This window comes from Semicossyphus pulcher, unplaced genomic scaffold, assembly GCF_022749685.1.
Source record: "Semicossyphus pulcher isolate SPU_LCO1_2020_fin unplaced genomic scaffold, fSemPul1.0.p SCAF_16, whole genome shotgun sequence".
NCBI classification, from domain to species: Eukaryota; Metazoa; Chordata; class Actinopteri; order Labriformes; family Labridae; genus Semicossyphus; species Semicossyphus pulcher.
The window spans coordinates 22,165,407-22,189,134 of record NW_027211670.1 but is presented as its reverse complement, the minus strand read 5'-3'; the positions used below and the strand labels follow the sequence as shown (position 1 = coordinate 22,189,134).

At 42.2% G+C, this 23,728-nt stretch overlaps 1 protein-coding gene across 1 annotated transcript in view; it reads right to left on the bottom strand.

The window, feature by feature from the left end:
- Window positions 1-22,805, bottom strand: part of sema4gb (sema domain, immunoglobulin domain (Ig), transmembrane domain (TM) and short cytoplasmic domain, (semaphorin) 4Gb) — a 37,736-nt gene extending 14,931 nt beyond the window's left edge. Inside the window, exons 1-7 of the mRNA XM_069664846.1 lie at window positions 22,664-22,805; window positions 4,789-4,937; window positions 4,348-4,410; window positions 3,942-4,040; window positions 3,757-3,850; window positions 2,155-2,268; window positions 1,684-1,838 (exon numbers count right to left, since the gene is read on the bottom strand). Of these exons, the coding sequence (XP_069520947.1) occupies window positions 1,684-1,838; window positions 2,155-2,268; window positions 3,757-3,850; window positions 3,942-4,040; window positions 4,348-4,410; window positions 4,789-4,937; window positions 22,664-22,805 (816 nt within the window). The remainder of the gene's footprint in view (window positions 1-1,683; window positions 1,839-2,154; window positions 2,269-3,756; window positions 3,851-3,941; window positions 4,041-4,347; window positions 4,411-4,788; window positions 4,938-22,663) is intronic.
- Between the last annotated feature and the right edge of the window lie 923 nt (window positions 22,806-23,728).

Below are 23,728 nucleotides of genomic sequence, written 5' to 3'. Positions count from 1 at the left end.
AAGAGAAGGCAATAACGAGGGGGGGAGGGTTGCCATTGGAGGTGGAGGTTGGTTGACTTGTAGTTTGCCTGGCAACAGTGGCACAGAAACCAAGATTAGAGGCGGCCAAGTGCCGGTTCATTCAGCGCTGAAATTACCGTTAGGAGGAGAATGAGAACAGGAAGTCTCCACAAATCCATTTACACTTCACTCTGTGTCGGTGACGCAAAGACATTTTTTGGCAACTTTTCTGCTCTCTCGTTTCAATCCTTTCTCTTCATTATCTTGCATGAGCTACAATTCTGTAAGATCTGTCATTTCTTAAGAATTAAATCTCCATTAAAACATTTCTGGAAATGAGGCTTGAAATAGTAAAAATGCATTCCGGTACATTCTATCAAAGCACTGAGTCTTCTTATACAAACAGAACATCATTTCATGTTTAAAACAAGCAGCTCATTTTGCTGTTTTCACCATTTCTCAGGGCCGTGTGGGCGTGGCATATCACATTTTGATTGACATCTCACTGGCTCCGCCCACAGCAACAGCACATGACGATCTAGTGCAGCCCTAAACAGTTTGTTTAGAAGCGCTGTCATCTGAAAGTTATGACTTTCAGTTACTAACTAAATACTGAATCAAAAATGCTTTGCTATCATAGTTAGCAGTTAGCATACAACTGCACCATTAGCTGTTTGTTCTCAAAGCTATGAATGCTCTGTAGCGTTAGCCAGTGCTATTATTACAACGCTAAACTCCCTCTGTCGACAGTCTTCGGTTGTGTCTCAATTCAGGGGCTGCATCCTCCGAAGGACGAGGTCTACGGAGGATGAGTCATTCGTAACCTGCGTAGACGCTAAGGCCAAAGTGAAATGAGACGGTCTGGTCTACAAAGGATTTCCTGTTTGCATCACCAGCTGTTCCCGCCCTTACCTTTGCGTCACCAAGTGCTGCTCCTGTCGCCTAGCAACAGGTAGTTAGCTAGCTAACTAGTTACATAACTTAACCCATTAAAGGTAATTTCAAGTATCAAGGCCCCTTTTTGTTTTTTGTTTTTCATGTTTGTATCACTAGCTATTTGATTATGTTGAAACCCAAAACGTATTCCTCGGCCATTTGAGAGAGTCAGTCTCGTTTGAATTGGCGGACAATGAATCTCCTGATGGATCCTTCGTGGCCCGGGAAAAGGAGGACAAATTTGTCTGCCGCATCTTAAGGAGCCTTTAAAATTGGACGGCTATCGATGCGCCGCTGTGACGCTAACGCTAAGGATGCAACCCCTGAATTGGGACACAGCTGATACCTGCCTCCGAAAATAGATCCTCAGCTTCCTGAACTAATCTTCCATAGCTCAAAATAGACAATCAATAATCAATGTTCATGTTTAGTCTTGGGGGGTATTGTCTTTTTCTTTTCTCCTTATGTGTATTATGTAATGTTATTTATTTCCTTTTCTCTTTATTTTCGGCCATGTTATGTGTTGTTATTGTTGTACAAACTCAAAATCATCTCTTCTTCTGGTGGTAGAATTTATGTTTTAATCTGTAAAACATCTATTGATCCTTAAATGACAATATTTCTGACTTTTACGTACACGAGCCCCTAACTCAAACAGTCAGAAGGCTGTTTAGTTTGTTGTGTTTCAGGTGGCTTTAATGTGACTATGAATAGTATTTGGGTTGTCTCTCTCTCTCTCTCTCTGACCTTGCAGACTCGGGCGACCCGGGACACCTTGGTCTGGCTCGGGTAGGCGATCTGCTCCTGGCTCCTCTCCGTGAAGAAGAAGTAAATCTTGTCATCGTCACCGATAGAGCTGTTGATGCTCTCCTTCAGCAGCACAGAGCCCACAAAGTCTGCCTCTGCGCACACACACACACACACACACACACACACACACACACACACACATAGGTCAGCATGTCTAAACACAGACCTTTTAGCAGCCAGGGAAGTGTCTCCTAGGAAACTAAGGATGGAGCTTTTAAGTATGATTGAATCGGCACAATAAGCCAGTTAGAGCTCATTCAGGTCGATCAGTTTTTGTTGTAACAGCAAAACATCAGATGAGATTAAAATGTGCAAAATGACAATGGGATTTGGTCCAAACATTAGAGTCTGCTTTTTGTTTTACCTCACTAAGTGATGTATGTGAGGATTATCTGCTTCCATATTTACCCAGAAGCCACCGCGTGGGGGCCTCCTCCGTCCTGAGCGTGGGGAAGGGGAAGTTCCTGCGCACGTCCGGAGAGCTGCGAAACTCGTACTGAGACGCCGTGAACATCTCCCCGTCTGATGGTGAGAGGAGGATAAATGAAGACAGAAATTAATGTGGAGTTAAATCAGATGTAAATGAAAGCGGTCGGCGTTCTGCAGAGTAAGCAGGCTGACTGTGACCTTTCACCTGATGTAGTTATAATGTTTGTGAATGGTAATTAGACATTGATCAGAGTACGCTTAAGCATGCTTGGACAGTCTGTCCTCAGCCGTCAAAGTTGAGGTTGGAGTTTAATTGAAACGTGTTTTGTCCAAGTCATAATAATAATTAACTTTGCTTGTACAGACTTTTCAAAATAAAGTTACAAAGTGCTTCACAAAAGAAAATATGGTGAGAATGTTTCAAGACTACAATTGAATAAAATCAGGGACAAGTACAGAGAAGGAAATTAAATAAAACACGCTGGAACAGATCAGACATTTTGGAAATAAAAAAGGAAAAATTGTCTCTAAAATTAAAAAGATTTGACGTCCTTTCATTCGTCCTTATCATTCTTAAAAGACACAAACTTGATGTGTGTATCTCAGGCTTCCTAACCCTGACATTATTTCAGTTTCAGACAGGAAACAGGAAGAGTAATGACAGCAACCAGTAACTTTTTCAATGGTCGCCTGGAAATGTGAATATTGTGTAAAGACACACTTGAAAACATACAAATCTGTCCTTAAGAAAAGTTGACAGCTCTTAAAAAAAGCAAAACATGTTCTCCTCTTTACAAATGTTTGTCTTCATTTTTGTGTCTATGAAAGTCTGTCTGCTGCCTGTCTAGGCTGACATGTCTCAACAATTACTTAATGGACTGAAAATGAAATGAAATTTGAAATCCATTGGAGGGGGTGCTGGAGCCGATCCCAGCTGTTACTGGGCGAGAGGCGGGGTTACACCCTGGACTGATCGGCTGTCAATCACAGGGCTGACACATAGAGACAGACAACTTTTCTCACTCACATTCACACCTACGGGCAATTTTAGAGTCACCAATGAACCTAACGAGCATGTCTTTGGACTGTGGGAGGAAGCCGGAGTACCCGGAGAGAACCCACGCATGCACAGGGAGAACATGCAAACTCCTCACAGAAAGCCCCACTACGCTTGAACAAGGATTTGAACTATGAACCTTCTAGCTGTGAGGCGACAGCGCTAACCGCTGCAGTTGATCAAATAGTACTTTGGTTTAAGACCATATCCTTGCAGCATGTTAACATTAATATGTTTGTTAGCATCTCAAGCAGCTACCCTTGACCTAGCACCTCTGGATACACTTCCAACTAGCATAATAACGTTCGCATTTAGCTCAAAACCTGCTATGTCTACGTTCAGCCTTACCGACTGGCTGTTTGTCTTGCTTCCTGTGTTTACAGTGTTTACCCAAATTATTATTGCTTGATTGGTTGACCACGACTTCAGCATGATATCATCAGTTTGATGCACTTTGTAATATTAAAGTTGTAATCTCGAAGATGTCAGCTTTGACTACACTAACATCAGGTTAAATGACGTACCTACGAGGAGGCCTGTGTATCCCTTCGCTGGGTCATACGGACACCTGTCTCTGCCGTCCTCAAAGCCCGAGGAGAAGCTGAACCGCTCTGCATCCTTACAGACAGAAAAAAGAACATTAATAATTAACCATTTAAATTTGTATTCTACAAGTGTGCTGCAATTTAACCACAGGAGCTCTTCTTACTATATAAGCACAAAGAGGTCTGAAGGCGTTTGTTCCGCAGGCGTACAGGTGAGTCTCATTGTATCGCTGCAGGAAGCGGATGTGATTGTAACACTCCGTCTGCAGAGAGAAAAAGAGTTATTCCTGGCTGTAAGTAAGGAAGGGAACATTGGCCATACAACCTGCTTCATGCTCAGGAACTATTTCATGCATATAAATGAATAAGTGTGATTTTTTCAGTGGTTACTTTAGCAGGACTTGAAGCAAATGAAGGATTATCTAATTTACTGCTGTTTGAAAAGCATTCAGAACATCAAAAAGGACACGTTTTTCAGTTATTTTCTCCTGATATTATCTCAATAATGAAGACTCATAAATAATAGAATGATAATAATTCTAATAAAAGGCTGTAGCTGCAGCCGTGTACCTGGTTGTCTCTGCCTTTGTTGAGACACTGTTTCTTCTGTTCAGGGGAAGCATCCCAATCAATCTGCACACAATGGGGGGGTAATGAGGATGACTCAGTTAGCTCGATGAATAGAGGAAAAATAGATAAATAAATAGAAAGATTTATGTAGGGAAAGCAGAGACAAAGAAAAAAGTGTGTAAACAGAAAGAGAGAATAGGCACGGACAGCACACTTCATTTTCTGGCTGCGTCACCGCGTTCTCACTCCGTTCAGTAACACTTGAATGAACGCCGAGTGCATTTAATCCGATATCCATAAAATTGGACGGACACAATGGGATTTGTTCAATCTGCTCAAGGCTATTATTAGTTTGTCCTCCTTTAACGCCCGAGGAAACGAGTGAAAACTTGTGAAATCCGGTGTGCTGTGTTTCTTTGTGCACAATTGCTTGGCACTCACTGTGAGGTTTGCAGGTGTGGAGATGTTGGAGGTGTTGAGTGCGTACAGGGCTCCTCTGCCTCCCACGTACAGCAGCCCGGCGTCCTCCTCCAGCAGCAGGGTGCTGTAGTTCTGGGAAGAGCCGCTGAAACGGGAGCTGGCCAACAGACCTGGGGATATGAGACACAAATTACTGATACCAACAAGATTTCTTTTTACTCTCTCTGATATAAAAGCAGTAGCACCGTCGTATCTCACAGTAGATTCTTGGCAATGATGCAAATCAATTATCCTGTTGAGTTTGCCTGATTAACCAACAGCTGATCTCATCTGTTTATTTCATCTCTAAATGGTGTTTCAAGCTGTAATTTTGGAGGTCCCACTGTTCTTGGACTAGAAGCTACGATTTTGCTTCATTGGTACAGAATTTATCTTTGTCTCTTGCAAGTTCCCCAAAGCGAAATCCCACAGACTTTGAGGCGCGGTCGGAAGTGCCAAAGGGTTCGGATGCTGACTTTTCAAAGCCAAATGACGCACTTTCTGTGAGTCTGCAAATCTGCAGGCTTTCTTGTGGAACTTACCCAGAATTCACAGCGAACTTGGTGATTTATACAAACATTATTGTCCATCCCAACGCTTAATTAACACAAATTAAGCAGTGTTTAATAAAGTTTGAAGAAAAAAAACTAAACGTGAACAAAGCAAGCAGGGATGGTGACGGGACAAAACAGCATAATTGATATATTAACATTGCATTGTACAAGAAAACAAGATATTTTGTGTTTTGAATATAATGTTAATACTAAAATTGAGCTTTTTTTTCTTTTTATCCAATTAATAATCGATTAATCATAGAAATAATCGACAGATTCATCGATTATCAAAATAGTTGTTAGTTGCAGCCCCACTGCACGCTGCCTTTGTTTACATTTTCAAAGGCAAAAAGTCAGTGATACATGTCTGTTAAAGAAACCACCACTTAAAGTCGAGCTGAAACGGCAGTTCGAGAGTATCTATCTTCCGTATCGTGACGTATTTCCAAGTGAAACAGGACGTGCAGGCGGGACATATCATTAGAGGGATTTGATCGCTGAGAAGTGGGCGTAGACAGACGTTCTCCACAGTGCAGTAGCTAGCTAACTGACCGAGCGTTCTTGGTGCTCTGCGGCTAAATGTTGCAGATTGATTGGTTGAAATTGTTTGGTGCTAACTTACGTAAGCGCACATGAAATTTAGTTTTACCAGAAGAGAAAATGATCAGATCAGCAAAGAGAAAAGAGGTACGGCTTTGTCCACAGGGGGCGCCAAAATCATCGCACACTGAAAGTTCCTCACAAGAGCTTTAAAACTGCAACGTGACAAAAACACGCTTATTACATCTTTGAAAATCAAACTTTCCAGGTATCAGGTAAAAAATGTCACACCACTGTACTTTAACGCCCTCTCTGTTATGAATCCATTGACAGCCCTGACAGCGACCTTGAGGGCTGAAATCAGATGTCATGACATGAAGCCGACCGAGCCATCCAGTCAGTCACAGGCACAGGTCTCAAGAGTCCTTCCCGCCCTAAAAAACTTGATGTTATTATCTGGAGAAAACTTTTTTCCCCCTGCGATGACGAGTTAAATTAACATGATATCAACAAAATAGTTCACTCCTGATCTTGAACAGGTTTTAAAAATATATTGTAACAGGTGCTCTCAGCTTCGATACACGAATAAGAATGAGGACGGCCCATATAAGACACAATTTTATTTGATTAAGGCTGCGTGTCCACTAACGTTGCTTTTTGAGCTGGAAGCGCCCACAACCTCAATTTCAGAGTGCTTCCTCGCCGGCGCTTACTGTTGCTAGGTTACGAAAGTTGTCTGACGGCACTTCCCGCTTTCCTCGGCAGTTTGGGAAAATTTCCTTTCATAAAAGCAATTATCAGCACGCAGAGGCAGGGTACACATTTGTGTTTAGATGACATCTAACACTGAGTTTACCTTGTTTTGTTAAATGAAAAGCTAAATTGTTTTTGGGGACGACCTTGAACTAAGTTCTGGTGTTGATCTCGTGTATTTTGTTTACATCCGAATACATTTACAGACTGTGTATTAACAGCTCCAAACAGCTCCGCTTGCACACTGTAAGAATTATTTGGTATAAAAGCTTCTCTCTTGACGTCTGTCTCACTGGAGAGTCCACACACCCCAAATGAGCAAGCTTAGCGTGACTGCACGAGGGCGAAACTCGACAACACGTCAGGGAGAGACGGGGGGGGGGCCCCGCTGGAGTGTTTGCCGAGAATGAGGGGATGGGGGCACAGGGGAGGCGAAATTTTAGGGCATTCAGCAGGAGTCGTGGCCCAGTAATGCCAAATCGCATCAGCAGTGCTGCCACGGCATCATCACTGCTGCTGCATGTGTGTGTGTGTGTGTGTGTAAGTGTGTGTGTGAGGAAGGGTGATGGAGGAGGGAGGGTCATACAGTAAGTGGGCCAAATTAGGGTTAGCCATGCCAGAGAACAGTATGTTATTAAAGAGAGAATAGATGGGTTTTTTTGTTGTTTCTTCTTGGTGCAGATTTTTTTCTCCATCCCAGAATACTGAAACTCAAGAAAATATTTGAACACTCGCAGCCGGATGCGGCGCCTCGGAAATGGGGGCAGGTTGCTCTGCTGCTGTGAGACAATAAAAATGAGGGCAGTGTTTTTTCTGTGGGAGTGGAAGATCAGTGCACAAGCAGGTTTGCAGAGCTTTGATTTGCTCTCGAAGTGGAGATTAATGTTTGATTACACCAAAGAAGAAGAGAGTCACACGTGCAGAAAGAACAACAAGAGTAATTGACGGCGTCATCGCTGTTACGCTGAGGAATATGAGTCAGCAGGGAGCAGATGGGCATATTAATCGCCACACATCCTCTCCACCTCCCTCTCCTTTCCAGCATGTGCCAGCTCGCTGTAATAAGACAACCTATATTTGTCCCACAGCGATCGATTTTCTGTGGTGTAAGGGGCCTGCGCGGCTGTCCCTGTTAATCTGCTCGACTGTTCATTGTACTTCTGACGGAGCGAGAAGAGGCCGGGGCAGCTGGGAGGGCCGGGGGATCACAGGCCATAGAGAATACAGATGATTAGCCTGCAATGCTAGCTGAATTAGTATGTTATTGCACATTTCATGGTTCATTAAAGCCAGTTAAATGTTTTGAATTAGATCAGGGAAAGTAGCAAATTTCACCAGTGAAGCTATTAAAGGGCCAGTTTGCTGATTTTCAACCTCAGTCCTATCATGCTATTATTGGGAGCTAATGCCTTTATGGTAGGAAAAATTAGCAGTTTGGCTCTGTGTCTTTGGAGGACACTATCCGATTCTGCAATGGGCCCTGGAAAACCTCTGTCAGACTATGTAAAATATGTCATCTGGCGGAGGCCAGGGAGCTCGCTAAACTACATTTCCTCAATCTAGGACGCCCGCCTCCGATGTCATGTCTCACTCAAGATCTCCAGGTTTCAAATGCAGATCTTTTAGACGATCCACCGGTATATGCTCGTCACATTTCAGATTGTGTAGCGATCAATGTCCTTGACTGGAAAACGGTAGTGTTTCACTCCAGCGTCTCTCGCTGGGCCGTTCCTTTCAGAGGGAGGGGCGCAATGCATGCTGGGTGTTGTAGGAATGTAGAATGGGCGAAACCAGGAGCTGTTTGTGCAACTTTCTCCACAGCTATGGCGCCAATTTCAAATATTATTGCTTCTATCGATCACAGAGAACACCAGCTTTGACTGACAGTTGCTTTTTCCAGGGGCGAACTGCTGCTTTAAATCTCACACATCTTTGAAACAATGGGATTAATATCAATGAGGTTTTGTAAGTAAGACAATTACAATGCAAGACAATGAACAGCACCAAAACACTATAATATGGATGAGTGATACTTCACATGACTAACAGACTGATTATGTAAAATTTGTGGAGTTCCCCTTTAAATCAGGAACTATGTAAACAAAGAGTAGAATGTGAACATTGACAAAATATAGAGAACAACATGTTTGTCAAATCTCGCTTGTTCCCTCTCAGAATGACAATTTATCCAAAGTCAGGAATCCTCAATCCTCGATTATTGCAACTCTGTTTCCTTTTGTATTAACCAGGTCTCTATTTATGTTTAAAACTCGCTCTTTTACAGAATTTTGAACATAGACGACACTTCTCCTCCTAATCTGGAGAGGGTGATGCCATCCTGCACATTCGGAGCCAGAGTGTGTGCAGTAGAGATCGGTTGGTGGAGTCACAGTATTGACGTCCCGCCCCTTCCGCTACCCAAAACACACATTTAACTTGGGGACAAAATGTCAAAGAGCCCTCAGGTGGGCTCAGTCTGCAGCTTCTTGTGTCGGTCTGAAGCAGATATTCACGCTTATGGAAAGTTCAATGACTGTAGTGTTAGTGTTAGTTACGTCTCCTCTCGCCGTTCCTCCTCTACTCTGCTGCTCGGGAACAGAACGCTGCAGGAGCCCGATTTGTCAACAGAGCTGTCAATCATGAGGCCACACCCCCTTTTTATAACATCAAATAACTAATTAAAAGTAAACTTGTGAGAAAAATGAACACTTGACAGAAACCATGTTTGAGAGAAATGTATTTAGATGTTATAGTTTGACTCATCTGTTAACATGGAGGAGGCGGGCTTTATGAGCTATACTGCAGCCAGTCAGCAGGGGGCGACAGAGAGGGTTTGGCATCACTTTTAGGGAGCTGGCATATCGTCCATCCTTTATATAGTCTATGGTCAGTAGCTGCACCAAGACTCTGGAAAAGACAGCTGTAGTAGCAACGTGTCAATCACAGGTAGGCGCTTGTTTCATCCAGTGGAGTCGCCCCCTGCTGGGCATAAGTAGGTTTAAAGAACTTCTGCATTGGCTTTTAAAACCAGAGATTCAAAAGACCCACTCTTACATCTTCTCCTACTACTTCCTGCACTTTGTATTTCTGCATGTATGATTTCTGATAACCATCTTTTAAAGCACTTTTGCACAAACCTATAAATTCATTTCAAGTTCATTTCAGTCAGTACCAAAGAGGAACTGAGTTGCAACATCCCGCCCTACCCATGCAGTGACATCTGGCATGAATCATGAGTAAGAAATCCACTCAGTCAGAGATTATACGTCAGGGTTTATACTCACAGCTTCATTTTGAGGCAAAAATGACAAGTTTTCCTTCAGACTCGGGTATCAGTTAGTGAGAAAATGCTGTCAAACACGTTAAAGAATCATCAGTAAATGAAAGTGCAACACAAAACAGAGCTACAAAAAGACAAACACACTCTCCTCAAGGCTTTGACTCACCTCCACTATCTCAGCTGGAGTATTACTAATGTTTTCCCTGCAATTATTCACAACGGTCATGATGATAATGAGGGTGACAGCGTGTCTCCCGGCGGGGGTTGATCTTGCGTAATAACAACACGCTGAAAAAGTGTTTCACAGTTTCCCCCAAACATCACATGGGAGGCGTTTTCTCCCCCACACGACGGCCCGAATGTCTGACTGTCACATGGACGCGCAGGGTGATGACAGCGGCTCCGCGAGCGACCGCCGACTCTCCTGAAGGCCTGGCAGAGAGTAAGACGGCAGTGTCTCTGTCCGCCCACCTTTCTCCCTGCCAGACTTTTCTTACTGGTTCTATCGCTGACAGCCAGACAGCCATGGCTACTCTCTAAGTGGTCAATAATTAGGTTGTTATCGTGTTTGTTCTGTCATGCCTGTCAGCGTGATTATATATGACAGTTAAGGAGAATGACGCTGCAGATATTCAGCAGCTGCTGGAAGATGAAACCCCGAAAAGTTGCAAAAAATCAACTCTGCAGTTTTTTACGAGGAGTGACGTTTAGGGAATGTAGCAGAATTTATCCTCAAAAGATTCATTTAAGGCCATCAGTGTAAACATTGTAAGCTGTGCATCTTTTTATGGCCACAATAAAAGCAAAGACAGCTGTTTCTTACAGCATTTAAAAATGCTTTAGTGAAAACGTTCTTCTTTTTTTGTGGCTCAAGTTTTATTTTTATTTTTTTCTTACCTTTAAAAAATGCTTCTTTAGTGTGAACCTCAATGAACCGCTTCTAAAAACTGGGATTTAGTTTAAAATTGTCGTATATTGTGCACCGTCTGACTAATCAGTTAACTTCATAAGCAATAAATGGTACAATTGATGGAAACAAATCTGTCAAACTATGGAAATCAAATCTAAACTTTCCAAGAACTGTCGCTGCTGCTTCCCATGTGGACGACAAAAACAAGCGAAAACATATGTAACTCTGAATAAGAAGCAGAGAGAAGACGGCTGTGTGACTGTCACATATTATTTCTCAGAGGCAGTCAGCCTCTGATTTGAGTGAGCAACGAGCAGCTCCTCCGACACAGCCAAAGGTCGGGACACGCCGGCGGGGGGGCCGGGATTCATGTGAAGGATGGAGGGGGGGTTTGGTGGGAGTCACGCAGCGGGGCATACAGGTACACACACATAAAAGGCATGCACGCACGAATACACACAATCAGAATCTATACAGAGGACAAAGCAGAGAGGGTTATTTACGCACAAATACACACATGAATGCATAAACATCACAGGAAACATTGCATATTCTCCGAGATCACGTTTAAAGAGCGAGTTATGCAAACACAAAGGCAGCCCAAGGCGATACAAAGAGCCCACTTCTCGTGAGTCATTCAAGAGTGAGCGAAAGCCTTGGTTTCTATCTTATAAAAATAGTGTCTGCATGATATAACAAGCTGATGAGAAGGACTACAGTGACGTACGAAATGTCCCTCGCCCCAAGGCAGCAGAGGAGCAGTGACCTTGGTCTCAGACCCGCCACGTTCGGACTGTTTCTCTGTTGCAGGGAGCGCCGACTTGTAGGAACGCTTTGAAACACCTGGTTTAAACAGTCTGATGTATGAAAGAGGAAAGTATTGTTCAGTGTTAAACCAGGCAGCCAAGGCTTTAATCATCCTGCTGCAGTCAAACTTTAAATCTGTTCTCCTCTTTGCACGCTGTCAGGTCGTCATTACAGCGTGGATCATCGCGACCCTCCTCCACCTCAGTCACCTCGATCAATCTCATCAGTGTCCAGATTCAGCTCTACAGATGTCCACCCCTCATCACATCCTGCATCCATCCTTCCTTCATCACCGACACAAGTGTCTGGACTCCATCAGGGGGGTATCCTATCCTTCTCTCAGCCTCACTACCTCTTTCGAATACATGAAGACGTCACGATGGTGTCTAATCACCAAAGACTTTGCCAGTCTAATGCTTTTCTGAACTTGTAAAATAAGTAATAGTTCACTTTCCTGATTGAACTTGGTTGGTGTCAGGAAAACAAGATTTTTATTACATATGTGTTGACTTATATGCCATTATCTGGCCCCCAAATATAACCCCAAAAAAGTCATTTTGTAGGTATTTTTAACAATATTTTAGGCTTATAAATGTCCCAAAAAAATGTTCAAGACTCATCCTGCACTTAAAAAGATTATCTAAAATCTACATCCCCCACGATGCACAGGATCTATGATGTAGCTTGATGTTATTTTGTTTCACTTTTGTTGTCTGAATACGCTTACATTGAGCGCTATTATTACACGGCTGTGTTAAAGAGCAGCTCCAGTCAGGTTTTAAGACGTATAAAATGCTCTGCTTGAAATAATAAATTGTGTCTAATGTGTTTAATTACCTTGTAAAAATACTCCCAAGGCATCGCCTCCTTCTCCCTCATTAAAGATTCCTGAAACTGCATAGGCCCCGCCCACTACGTTAATTTCCAACTGCCCCCTCCATCACGAAAACAAAACACGTCTCTGCCATCGTTTAGTGGCAACTTGTTGAAACTTAGCTAGCTTGAAATGTAATAATTAACAGTAGCAACTCTATTGTAGTAGTCAGTAGTGAGTTTGCAAAAATGACGATGACTGTTACAGCTGACTCGTGGTTGCCATAGGTTACACATAATGATATGCATAGCGTCAACGTGCATTATCGGGATTGGCTCCTTACGTTTGTGACGTCTCAAACCTGCCAATTTGAACACGTGTTGTTCAGCCTGTCCTTGGTACACTGCAGATTAAAAGCAGACAGGCCCAGCCATGGAGATGACTGCTCATGTTGTCCCTGATATGTCTTGTAGCTCATGAAGAACACCACATGGAGATGTTTACAAGGTTAAACTCTTGATTTTCACTGGAGGGGGGCTTTAAGTACTTGATCCTTATTGGTTAATCACAGCATTCTGTGGTCTGCTATTTCTTTATAGCAGACTGTTGCTATGAAAGACAGACCGTTGCTAGGGATGCGGCTCTAATCACAATCTGGAGGATTAACTGTAATCATAACAATTTGCCAAAAGAAGTCTGGTTTTGTCGTCAGTCTGTTTACAGAGGGAAGAAGAAAAGAGATGAAAGCAGCGGAGAGAAAGCAATAAAGGTTAAATGATGCAAAAACTGAAGGCTACGACAGAGAGGTCTACAAAACTGAAGGCAGCACATGAGTAAACATTAAACAGAACACAGTACGGAATGCGGCGTTGTTTAAAGACGGTGAATGGAAAAGAAACGTGTGACGAGACAGAAAATTATCAGTCAGGTGCTGCGCTGATTCCTGCGGCTCACGTCTACAAGCTCACCCTGTCGGGGGTCCATTCCGACATAACAAACTGCTCACTTCACATTATCCCTCACATGTAAGTCCCTCCCTTTTTCTTCCTGCTTTTAAAGGAAACACATTTGCAGAATCAAATATTAGCGTTTACATCTGAACTTAAAAACAGAATCACCGAACAGAAAACATGTTTAACAGTCCAAATATTGCAGCATTAGCATGACCATGAATGTATTTAGCATTTGAGATAACAGCACCGCATTAGTATTGACCTACTCCTCCCTGAAGCCACTATTTTGTATCAAAATACACACACACACACACACACATACACACACACACACACACACACACACACACACACACATACTGTACCCTGTGCTTTGCTGCATAATCAATGACGAAAGTCAACAGAGCGCTGAGGAGTGCCAGAAGCCTCTCAGCCGGCTGCCTGGTTTCTATTTACTGTTGTCATCCCGCATGCACGTGTCTGTCTGTGTCTGTGTGTGCTGATCTGTACGTGTGTGTGTTAATGTAGACTTTTTGTGTAAATGTTCAGAGTACACTCGATGAGGAGAAGAGGTCAAAACAAGTCGCCCTCTGAAACATCTGTCAAGTTTTCCACTACACACACACACTTGAAACTTATTTCATCCTTCATCTATCTCCTCAAAAAAGAGTGAAGACATCTCTGTGAGTGACTCAGAGGATCAGAGGAGTGTGTGTGTTGCGCGTTTGCCAGAGTGGCTCGGTCTCAGCACTGAGCCGTCACAGGTGGCGAGTCCAGAATGTGTGCGCTCACGCTCAGACATATTTCAAATCCTCCATGTGGGGCTCACGATGACAGTAAATCCGCTGGATGTTTGTGTGCGTGCGTGTGTATGTCTGCCACATTCGTCAAGAGTGTGTGACTTCCTGTGTGACTCACTGATCACTGGACACACTATGGAGACAATGTGACGCATACACACACACACACAAACAGGCACGTGCCTATAAAAAATTTGGGAACAAATGCTGGGAGGAAAGAGTGACTTAACTTCTTCGGACAGCGTCAGAACTGTCAGTTGTTGTCAGCTCTGTTTGCATTATATAAGCACGTCTTCACTTCTTTACCACGCTCCACAGTCAATGAACATGAGTATGTATTATGTAAGCAATGATACACAACTTGGTCCATTGGTATACGAAAAATTTGTGCAAACAATGTGAAGCGTCATCCTTCATTCCCTCCATTATTATATATAGTCTGCCATCTTTACATCTCTTCACCAGGCTGAATAAATACGAAGATATTCAAACTGACGTGTACTTTTCAAAGGTTGCTCGTAGTCAGTTTAAGCTATACTTAGCACACTTTCACTAGATATAATTAACTGAAGGAAAAGTACAGTTGCCATCGTTACCTGCAGTTTTCATTACATTATTATTGGCAAGCGTAGACGCAAAGTCTGCAGCAACAGCCGGGGCCTAAGTATTAACAATAGAACAGTTTATAGACCTAATAGGGATGGAAAGAGCTGCAGACACACTAATGCGCCTTGGGAAGGGCCTAGAGGGATTGTGGGATAAAAAAAAAGGTCATAATTAAACTCCTAACTGGATTATGCCTAATTTGTGTAAACTGAAAAACAAGACGATTTTACATCTCAAACAACACACAAGCAAAAGTATTAATTAATGCCTCTCTCTGCTTCCTTACATTTCTGTTTTTGCTCTTGTGCAGGGCTGCACGGTGCAGTGGGTAACCCTGTTGCCTCACAGCAACAACAGGTTACTAGTTTGAACGTAGTGGGCCTTTATGTGTGGAGTTTGCATGTTCTCCCCGTGCATGCGTGGGTTCCCTTCGGGTACTCTGCCTTCTCACAGTCCAAAGACATGCTCGTTAGGTTCATTGGTGACTCTAAATTGCCCGTAGGTGTGAGCGTAAAAGGTTGTCTGTCTCTATGTGTCAGCCCTGTGATTGACTGGTGGCCTGTCCAGGGTGTACCCCGCTTTTCGCTCAATGACGGCTGCATGGGTTTGGATCCATCATGCAGATAGTTTTGATTTTGAGATACACTCTGAGATTCCTGCCTCGGTCCAAATACACTGGAGGTGAGTCAAAATCTAGAAAAAGTAAGCTGACATTTCAGTCAAACAGCAGCGTCCCTGTTACGCTGGATAATTCATAGTACACACTGCCAACAGTTTTCATGTGACCACCTCTTCCACAAAAGGTAGATCCAGTGAAAACTGTTCACAGGTCTTTCTCTCCCAGATATCACCATCTTTCTTGTGTTTTCTTGACACCGCCGGAGTGTGAACGGTGAGGTGCAGAAAAAATGACATTAACTGTTATTCTTTTTGACTGCAGCTGCTCAGCACTTGGTGGCTGCCAGTGTAAGCGGTCTCTTTCTATCTGGATCTATTTTACTCAAGTGTATTCAGGTCGAATTATCCTCTGGACTGAAGGGCTTTGAACTTATTTGTGTAACATCAAGACCTCTAATTGGCTACAAAAGTAGTGTCTCGAAGATTGATACACCTAAGTATGGAAAAAGACTTTATAATGTTGTATTTAAACCTCCAACTGCTAGATAGCAGTGTTGTAATATAATTATTTGAGTCGTCCATTCAAACATAACAAGATTAACTGAGTCAAGAAGAAGTAAGCACTTATCGCTAGCATAAACACTAAGAACAAAGGCCTATGAAACAGAGAGAGACATAAAGGGTGGGATGTGTGGCCTTGCTTTTAATATCTGGTCCAGTATATTAAACACCTGCATTGTGCTGCATATTGTACTGCCAGATTCTTGCCTATACTTGGCCCTATAAAAAAAGATTCTACATCATTGTTCATCAATAATATCCTTGTTTGTTCACCTAGAACTGGTTTTATTTGCTATGACGGATGCATCCGGTTTACCAACCAATTAGGCAGATTTCTATCTGTCCTGAATCTGGTCGGGCCAATCACAACCATGTATCTAAGATGGGGCCGGGCTAATCATCTTTTCTGTAAACAACCAAGATGGCCGCCGCCGAAGAAAAAAGCGGATCAGCTATCGCTTCTTTATTATAACAAACTAGCTAGTTATCATGTCATGCTAAATGTTAGCCTTTTCGGTTGAGCTGAAAGCCATATGAATTGGATGTAGCTAGCTACCTAGCCTAGCAGCCTGTAGCTCCATCACCCTCTGATTGGTTGTAGCTTTCAGAGGCATTTAGGTCTTCAACAGCTGTTAACACACCTTGTAAATCCATAATGACCTGAGATGTTGCAGAATAATTTGTATGTGCAACCTCGTTCATTTTCAGCAACCTCGTGGTTTTAAGAAAAATAGGAACTTCATGGTCAGGCCAGTTTTTTCAGCTCTTCATAAATAACGATGTCAGCCATTTTTTGTGAGATCAATGTTAAGTATCACGTTAAAGCAGCTGTGGTGAGTTTACCACAAGTCTCATGACACAATACCTTCTTCAGAGCTTGTGTCAGATCCAAAACTTTCATGGGACTTTGTTCAACCAGGGAGACGACAGAGAGAGATAAAAGACAGCCAAGACTTTCATCTCACGAAAGAAAGCAAGCTTCACACATACAACACACAAATACTCCCTGTGTTATTTCAGGTTGTTGCTCGGAGCTAATCAGCGTATCACCAATAAGATCCTATCGGAATCAACACGATCAGAGGGGGGGATAGATCAAAGCATCACGGAGGTCTCAGTGGATTTAAGGGTCCAAAGCATTTGTTTAGTCACAGACAGGAGAATAAATAGGGTGAAAATCAGTGGTGTCTATGTGGTGTAACAATGCTGTCACCCAGCTGTGATTGAGATTAAACAATTTAAGTGAACGCAGCTGCGTTCAGGCTTAAATGTGAGTAAATAATCAATGTTTTCTGTGTTCAATTCACAGCTGCTGTAAAGGCTCTCTGCAAAGACAATAATAGACTTGGCTGAACAGTAAATTGCTGACCACCAGTGACATTTGTCCTCGGCGCTCTAATTACCGTACAGAATGAAGAAAACGCTTCATTTACAACCTGACAGCCTCTATTACCTGCCCCAAAATGCTAACTATAAAGACTCTGGCAAGCAGGACCTCTTTTGCCATTTCAGCTTATCAAAGCAGCAACAGACAACTTACAGTGCATCAATATTTCACGACTGTATTACTTCTGGTCTGGTAGCGAAGGTAGAAAAAAGCAAAAGCAGGTACCCAACGGGCGAACAGCGGAGTTCAAAACACAGTCAAGCATTTATCTCACCTCTGGGAGAAAAACAACAAACCCTGTCTCGTAAACACACAAACAGAACGTGTTTGAGGAAGTTGAGTCATCAAATACGCCTGTTAAAGATACATAACTGGATTGTAGCGCTGCAACTAATGCTTATTTTCTCTGAGAAGTTAACTGCAGTGATAAAAAGTTAAGAAAGGTAATTCCTCCCAAGATTTATATGGCACATACAGGGAACATGACAGAGCCTGTGTTCCCTGCTGTTTTAGCTTATGTCCCAGGGTTAGAGGAACAATTACAGGGTTAATGACCTTGGGAACCTTATACCCTGAAGTTAGCTATCTCCATGTTAGCTAATTAGGCTAGCCAGCAAATTGCCCAAGAAGTAGGCTACTGTAGATCGGCTACCTTTGCGATTAGCTTAAATAGCTAATACAGGGGACTCAGATATATGTTTGATCGTGCTCTGAAAAGATTGAAATTAATATGAAAATAATTCATGTAAAAAAAAAAAGTACTTCTTTAGGCGGCTTTGCAGCAACAGTGATAGTGTGTGTAGAGTTAGCTCAATCGGTAGCCATAGTGTGGCTACAATGATGAGATACCGATGGGGCAAAACAGATTACTTATTTGATTGAGCTATTTGTTACCTTGTTACATTGCTAGTTTTTCCTGCAAACTTTGATTTTTTTTGGCCACAAGAGGGCTGATATATCAGAACCTTTAGAAAGATGATGTAACCTAGCGTATATGTTAGCAAACATTCCCTCCCCAATTTTCAAGCTGTAGTTTAGTGATCAATTCCTGTCTGAAATATTGCTCTTAAGTTGATACGTACTCCTCTATGGTCACCATCCACTGTTGCAGGGCAGGCTAGGTAGTGTATGGTGAATGTAGAAGATTTTTTTTTACCCAAAACAGTTAAATCAGGTTGATAAGAGCGTCTTAACCAAGACATTGAAGGTTAAGGCTGTGTACCAAAACAGTGAGTTGAAAAGTGCTACAACACTGCAGAAGGGAACTGTCATTTCAACCACTGTTAGTATTAAAGTATAGTTGGCTGAAGCCTTTTTTAATGGATGAAAATATTAGTACCACAACTGCTCATTTTCTTGAAATGTACAATGTTTACCTATAAAATGTTAATACTGCAAGGTTCTTACGATATGTATCTTTTCTTCTTTTCTTCTATTTCTTCACACGAACCTTTCCTCCGAGAATTCAATTACAAAAGGAGCAGAAAGTCATCTTGTGTCATTTTCCTTCTTATAAATCTGAGCTCGTCTGATACAGCTTGTCCTTGTACGCCCACTCACGCAGGCCATCTTCACAGCATACTGTAAATTAATGAGCGTCCCCTCACCCAAGATGAGAAGCATGATATAAATCCTCCCGCAGTCTCCCATAGGTAGTGACACCCAAATTCAGCATACTCCTATTTCTATTTACACTTCTGCACAGCTAGGCAGACACATCTTCCCTCTCCATCCCCCCCGTGTGACATGTGTCACCACAGGGAAAGTGACAGAGGGTACATGTGAGCAGATTTTACATGATGTGACTACATGCATGCCCAAATAGCCTTCTCTCCCCTCACACACACAAACTCATGTGGTACTCAGACACACATAGAGACTGATGTGAGGCATGCTGACACACGTGCATACCCTGCACTCTCACATGCACTCACATGCCTCGCCCTGATGATTTGAAAGTAGGTCAAGGACAACTTTCTAGGAGGGCAACGAGAAAAATAAAATCTGCGATGAGAGACTGACTCTGGCTGCCGCAAAGAAAAGTGCCCACAGTAAGCAGAGCATGTATGATTTATGATCCAAGAGAGTCAGACTCAGAGATGAGTAAATAAATAGCCAGAGGGATGACAGTTAGAAGGATGCTTTAAGAAAAGGGCATTAAGATCCGTCGATGATTCACTTACAAACTTCCTTAATGAGGCCTAATGAGTTATTCATACTGCCCCATCTCTACTATTCAGATCTAATTAAGTGTGTCCTTGGTCATTGGTTGATTTAAAACTGCACTGATATCTAGTTAATAGAGTGGTTAGGATGCTGACACCAGTGTTAAAAATGCCTAAAATGCGCTAGAAGGTATGAGCGAGTAAGCTAGCCTTTGCTCGTGGGGTAATGCAGTTGATTAGCTCACAAAAATATCGACTTGTTTCTTCTTCTTCTCCCAAACAGCAGCCTACACAGCAATAATAACATGGCTGACACTACCAACTATTGTTTTAGAACCGGAAAGAAGATCTGCTTTCAGGTTATCATCTGATGAAAGCAAACAACAGTGTTTAGATTTACATTGTTAAGCTAGCAAAATGTTAGCTATCATTGTTTTTTGCATCACAAATTTGTACGCTGTAGGTTCAAAGATAATCTAATTGAAAAAGGTAAATCACTCGAAATATATAACTTTCATGTTTAAATCAGGGTCAGCAGGATGTCAGAAGGGGCAGCTAGCTGAGCTGTTGCTAATGTTAGCTTAACTTGTTTCTAGGTTCTAAGCTTGTATTTAGGATAGGATTTATTCCGTGGACTGAGCCAGGCCGTACTACAATGATAGCAATCGTGTTACATTCATACAAGGTTAGTAGGCTAGTAACAATAACATTTTTTTTCTCACTAGTATCAGAGGGGAAGTCAGTATTAACCAAGACTCAAGTCAGAACGCTTCTAGTAACCAGTCCTTTGCTATCAGCTCCCATTTATTAGGCTACAGTAAACATCTCCTCAATTCAACGCATTAACATGGTGGCTATTATAATTTCAACGCTACCCGTTGAAGAGAAAATAAGGCCATATTTCTTGGTAACAACAACTCATGAGCTATCAAAGCTAAGTCACAAAAGCTAACCTTAACAATTAACCAATTTCTAGCTGTCCTTACTGTTAACAAGACAGCGATACCATTAGCTAGTTAGCATTACCATTTGCTAGCTAAAATGACTGCTTGCTAGGATTTAAAGCTTTTCCCATTGTACTGTGTGACAATCAGTAATGTTAGCTAGAAGGTGGTTGAATGCTAATTTTAGCTGTCGTCTAATACTAGCTAGTTTTATGAGTAATCTTAGGTATTTTATCTTGAACTATAGCCTAATGTCCTTCTGGATTTTCACTTTGAATTGTCTTATTTAATTCCCTATGTTGTACAGTATATGACTTGCAACCTTGAACACAGCATTACAACATTATAAAAGCTTTTGAACATCCTGCCCTGAGCGTAATGTTATAGTAAAATGTGTGAATATGGTGTATAGCTGCTTATATAGAAGCAGTGCCACGTTCAGTATTTGTGTATTTCTTGACACTGCAGGGTCTTCCATAAATACTCTTTTCTAAATATTCTCAACAGCACAACAAATCTGTTATTCCTGCAGCAGAACTTGGAACTTGAAGGAGGAGTATTTACATGACTTCCTCTCTCCAGCAGACTGCAAAATAAAAATCCTTTTGGAGGCAATTCATCTAAAATTGGATCAAGATAGTGCAGAGTAAAGTCCCAAACAAACGCAAAAAAAATGCCTTCTCTCTGTAGTGATTGTGATTCAGGACGTCAAGCAGCATATCCCTCCATCACAAGTACATCATCTCACTGCAACACTCAACATCTCTTATGACATTGCACAGGAGAGCTCGGCTCCCAACATGTTCACTCCACCCCTCCTCTAATAATACTCTTCCTCAGAGGGCTGAAGAGGAGTGGAGAGGGGTGGAGTGGAGGTAAGAGCACAGCCATGCGATCAGTCTGCCGGAGCCGGAGTTCCCTTCTCTCTGCAGCTGCATTGGTTTGCCTCTGCCGCAGTGAAGAGGAGCGAGGAGCGAGGGAGGGGAAAGGTGAGCCGGTGTGAGGCGAGGAGGGGGAAAAGGTATAAAGGAGGAAGGTGCTGATGATGTGTGTACATACCCACTCTGTGCCAAAATAAACCTATTCAGCAGTATTTTTGCACGGACACTAATCAGATCCACTGTGCTCCGGTTCTCTTTTTATGAGGGCCTCCTGTCTATTGTTTCATTAGAGGTGTTTGCTGAGCGGTGTGATCTAGGACAGGGCTTAAGAGAGACGATTAATAACTCGGAGCATGTAGGAGCTGTCTTCAGGGCCAACTTTGAAAAACTGTGCCACTTCTTTAACGAGCAGGGGAGGAAGGAGCCCAGCGTCAAATAAGGACAATTGGGTGAGCGTTTAGTGGGCTTAATGCACATGTGATCGCATGGGTGCTTCTGGAACAGCGGTTTAAACAGTCCTTTAAGTATTCTTTGTTTTACTTCTATTTGAGAGATATTTAAGTTGCCTTGTCTTGGAACTGCTTTTCCCACAATGCCTTGGTGGATGTAAACAGATAATGTAATGTTGCCAGGGATTTAATGACTTGCAACGGGCTCAGTTTAGCATATATTTGTTTACATTTTGGATGATTGGCAACATAAAAAGTATGCCGAATTAGCTATTAGCACTTTCTGTTTGCAATGAACCAATAAATGTACAGGCTTTTTTACTGTACTACTTTTTTACTGAAGAAAACTAAAAGAACTTGATGAATCTCAGGCAGGTTCTGCAGATATATTGAGCGTCCTTTGTTTTTACCATTTTTAAACTAATGTTTATTCAAGATGATATCCTCAGAAAGAGTAGTTCCGATTGAAAATAAAGTGACATGTATCGTGTCTGTTTATATTTAAATGTCTAATGATAATTGAATTGCCTCTTTGAGCTGTGTTTTGTAGCCACTGTTGTAGCTCAGATTCAGTAGGCTAAAGTACAATAAATAACTTCTGCTTGTTTTTAAAACATCACACACTTTCAAGGCCTTCAAATACGGCCTTCCAAGGCTGCAGCCCCTGAATTGGGACACAGCTTGTGTGCGAGTGTTTGTGTCAATGAGTGTATAAATGTGTGTGTAACTAGGATAGTAGTGTTAAGTGCTTTGATAATTTAGGAGAATAGAAAGGCTCCATTACAGTCCATTTATTATCTAACATAGAAGTGTGGAAATGATATTTGCCCCTCACCTTTCATGAAGACAGTAGTCCTGGGGGTGACATCCAGGTCCAGGGACGGGCTGAAGGGGAAGGCCCACAGCTGTGACATCCTGGCGAGGAGTGTGAGGAGCAGCAGGAGCAGCAGGGGCTGGACTGACCTCTGGTCTCCCATGTTTAACACACAGACCTGGGCCAGAGGGCAGCTTGTTTGCACTCGATTTGTTGAACACGCAAATCTGAACTGGAGGAGTGTAGATCTGTACGCCAGGCAGCAAAACGGATGCAGAGTCTTTTATTATCCTCCAACTGAGAACGCAGTGAGTCTGTGCAGAGAGAGAGAAAACAGTGTGAGTGGTTTGATCCAGAATATAAAGTGCTGTTGAGGTTAACCAATTAAAAACATTAACATACTACCTGAAGGAAAAACTATACTTGACTTTTTAAGACTTAAGAAGAACTTAAAGTTGTGTTAAAGTTGGTGATGTAAGCACTCAGATACTTTAATTGAGTAAAAGTACCAATACATCGATGTAAACATACCCCAAAAATAAAAGTTAATTCAAATCCAACTTAAGCAAATATTATCAATATTATCATTAATACTATCACATTAATACTGAAGCAGTATTTTACTGCTGCAGCTGCTCAAGGTGCAGCTAGTTTTAACATGTAGTTGGCCTTCCTCCAGTGGAACAAATATGTAACAGGGTCATGAGATGATTTCAACTCTTGGCTAAATCTTTCTTTTTTTTTTGTGAATAATCGGATAGCTTTGCCTGTTTGGGCCTGGGAGGCTTTAATGAACTAAACCACCTCAGGGTTCATTTGGCGGAAACATGACCTGATGTAAATGTTGCCCCCTTAGCTGCTTAAAAGCTGGAGTAGAAAGTAATGAAAGAAAATGCTTAAAAAAGTAACTTTACTTAGTTCATTTGCATTTCTTAATTTCCTTAATGTTTAAAACAAATAGACACCTATGAAGATAATTCAAAACACCACTATCATGATGAACTCTGCAGAAGGGATGCTTTGTATGAACCTTCCTGCCTACCTGACAGCATGATAAGAAAATGACTCACTGATACGCACCATCGC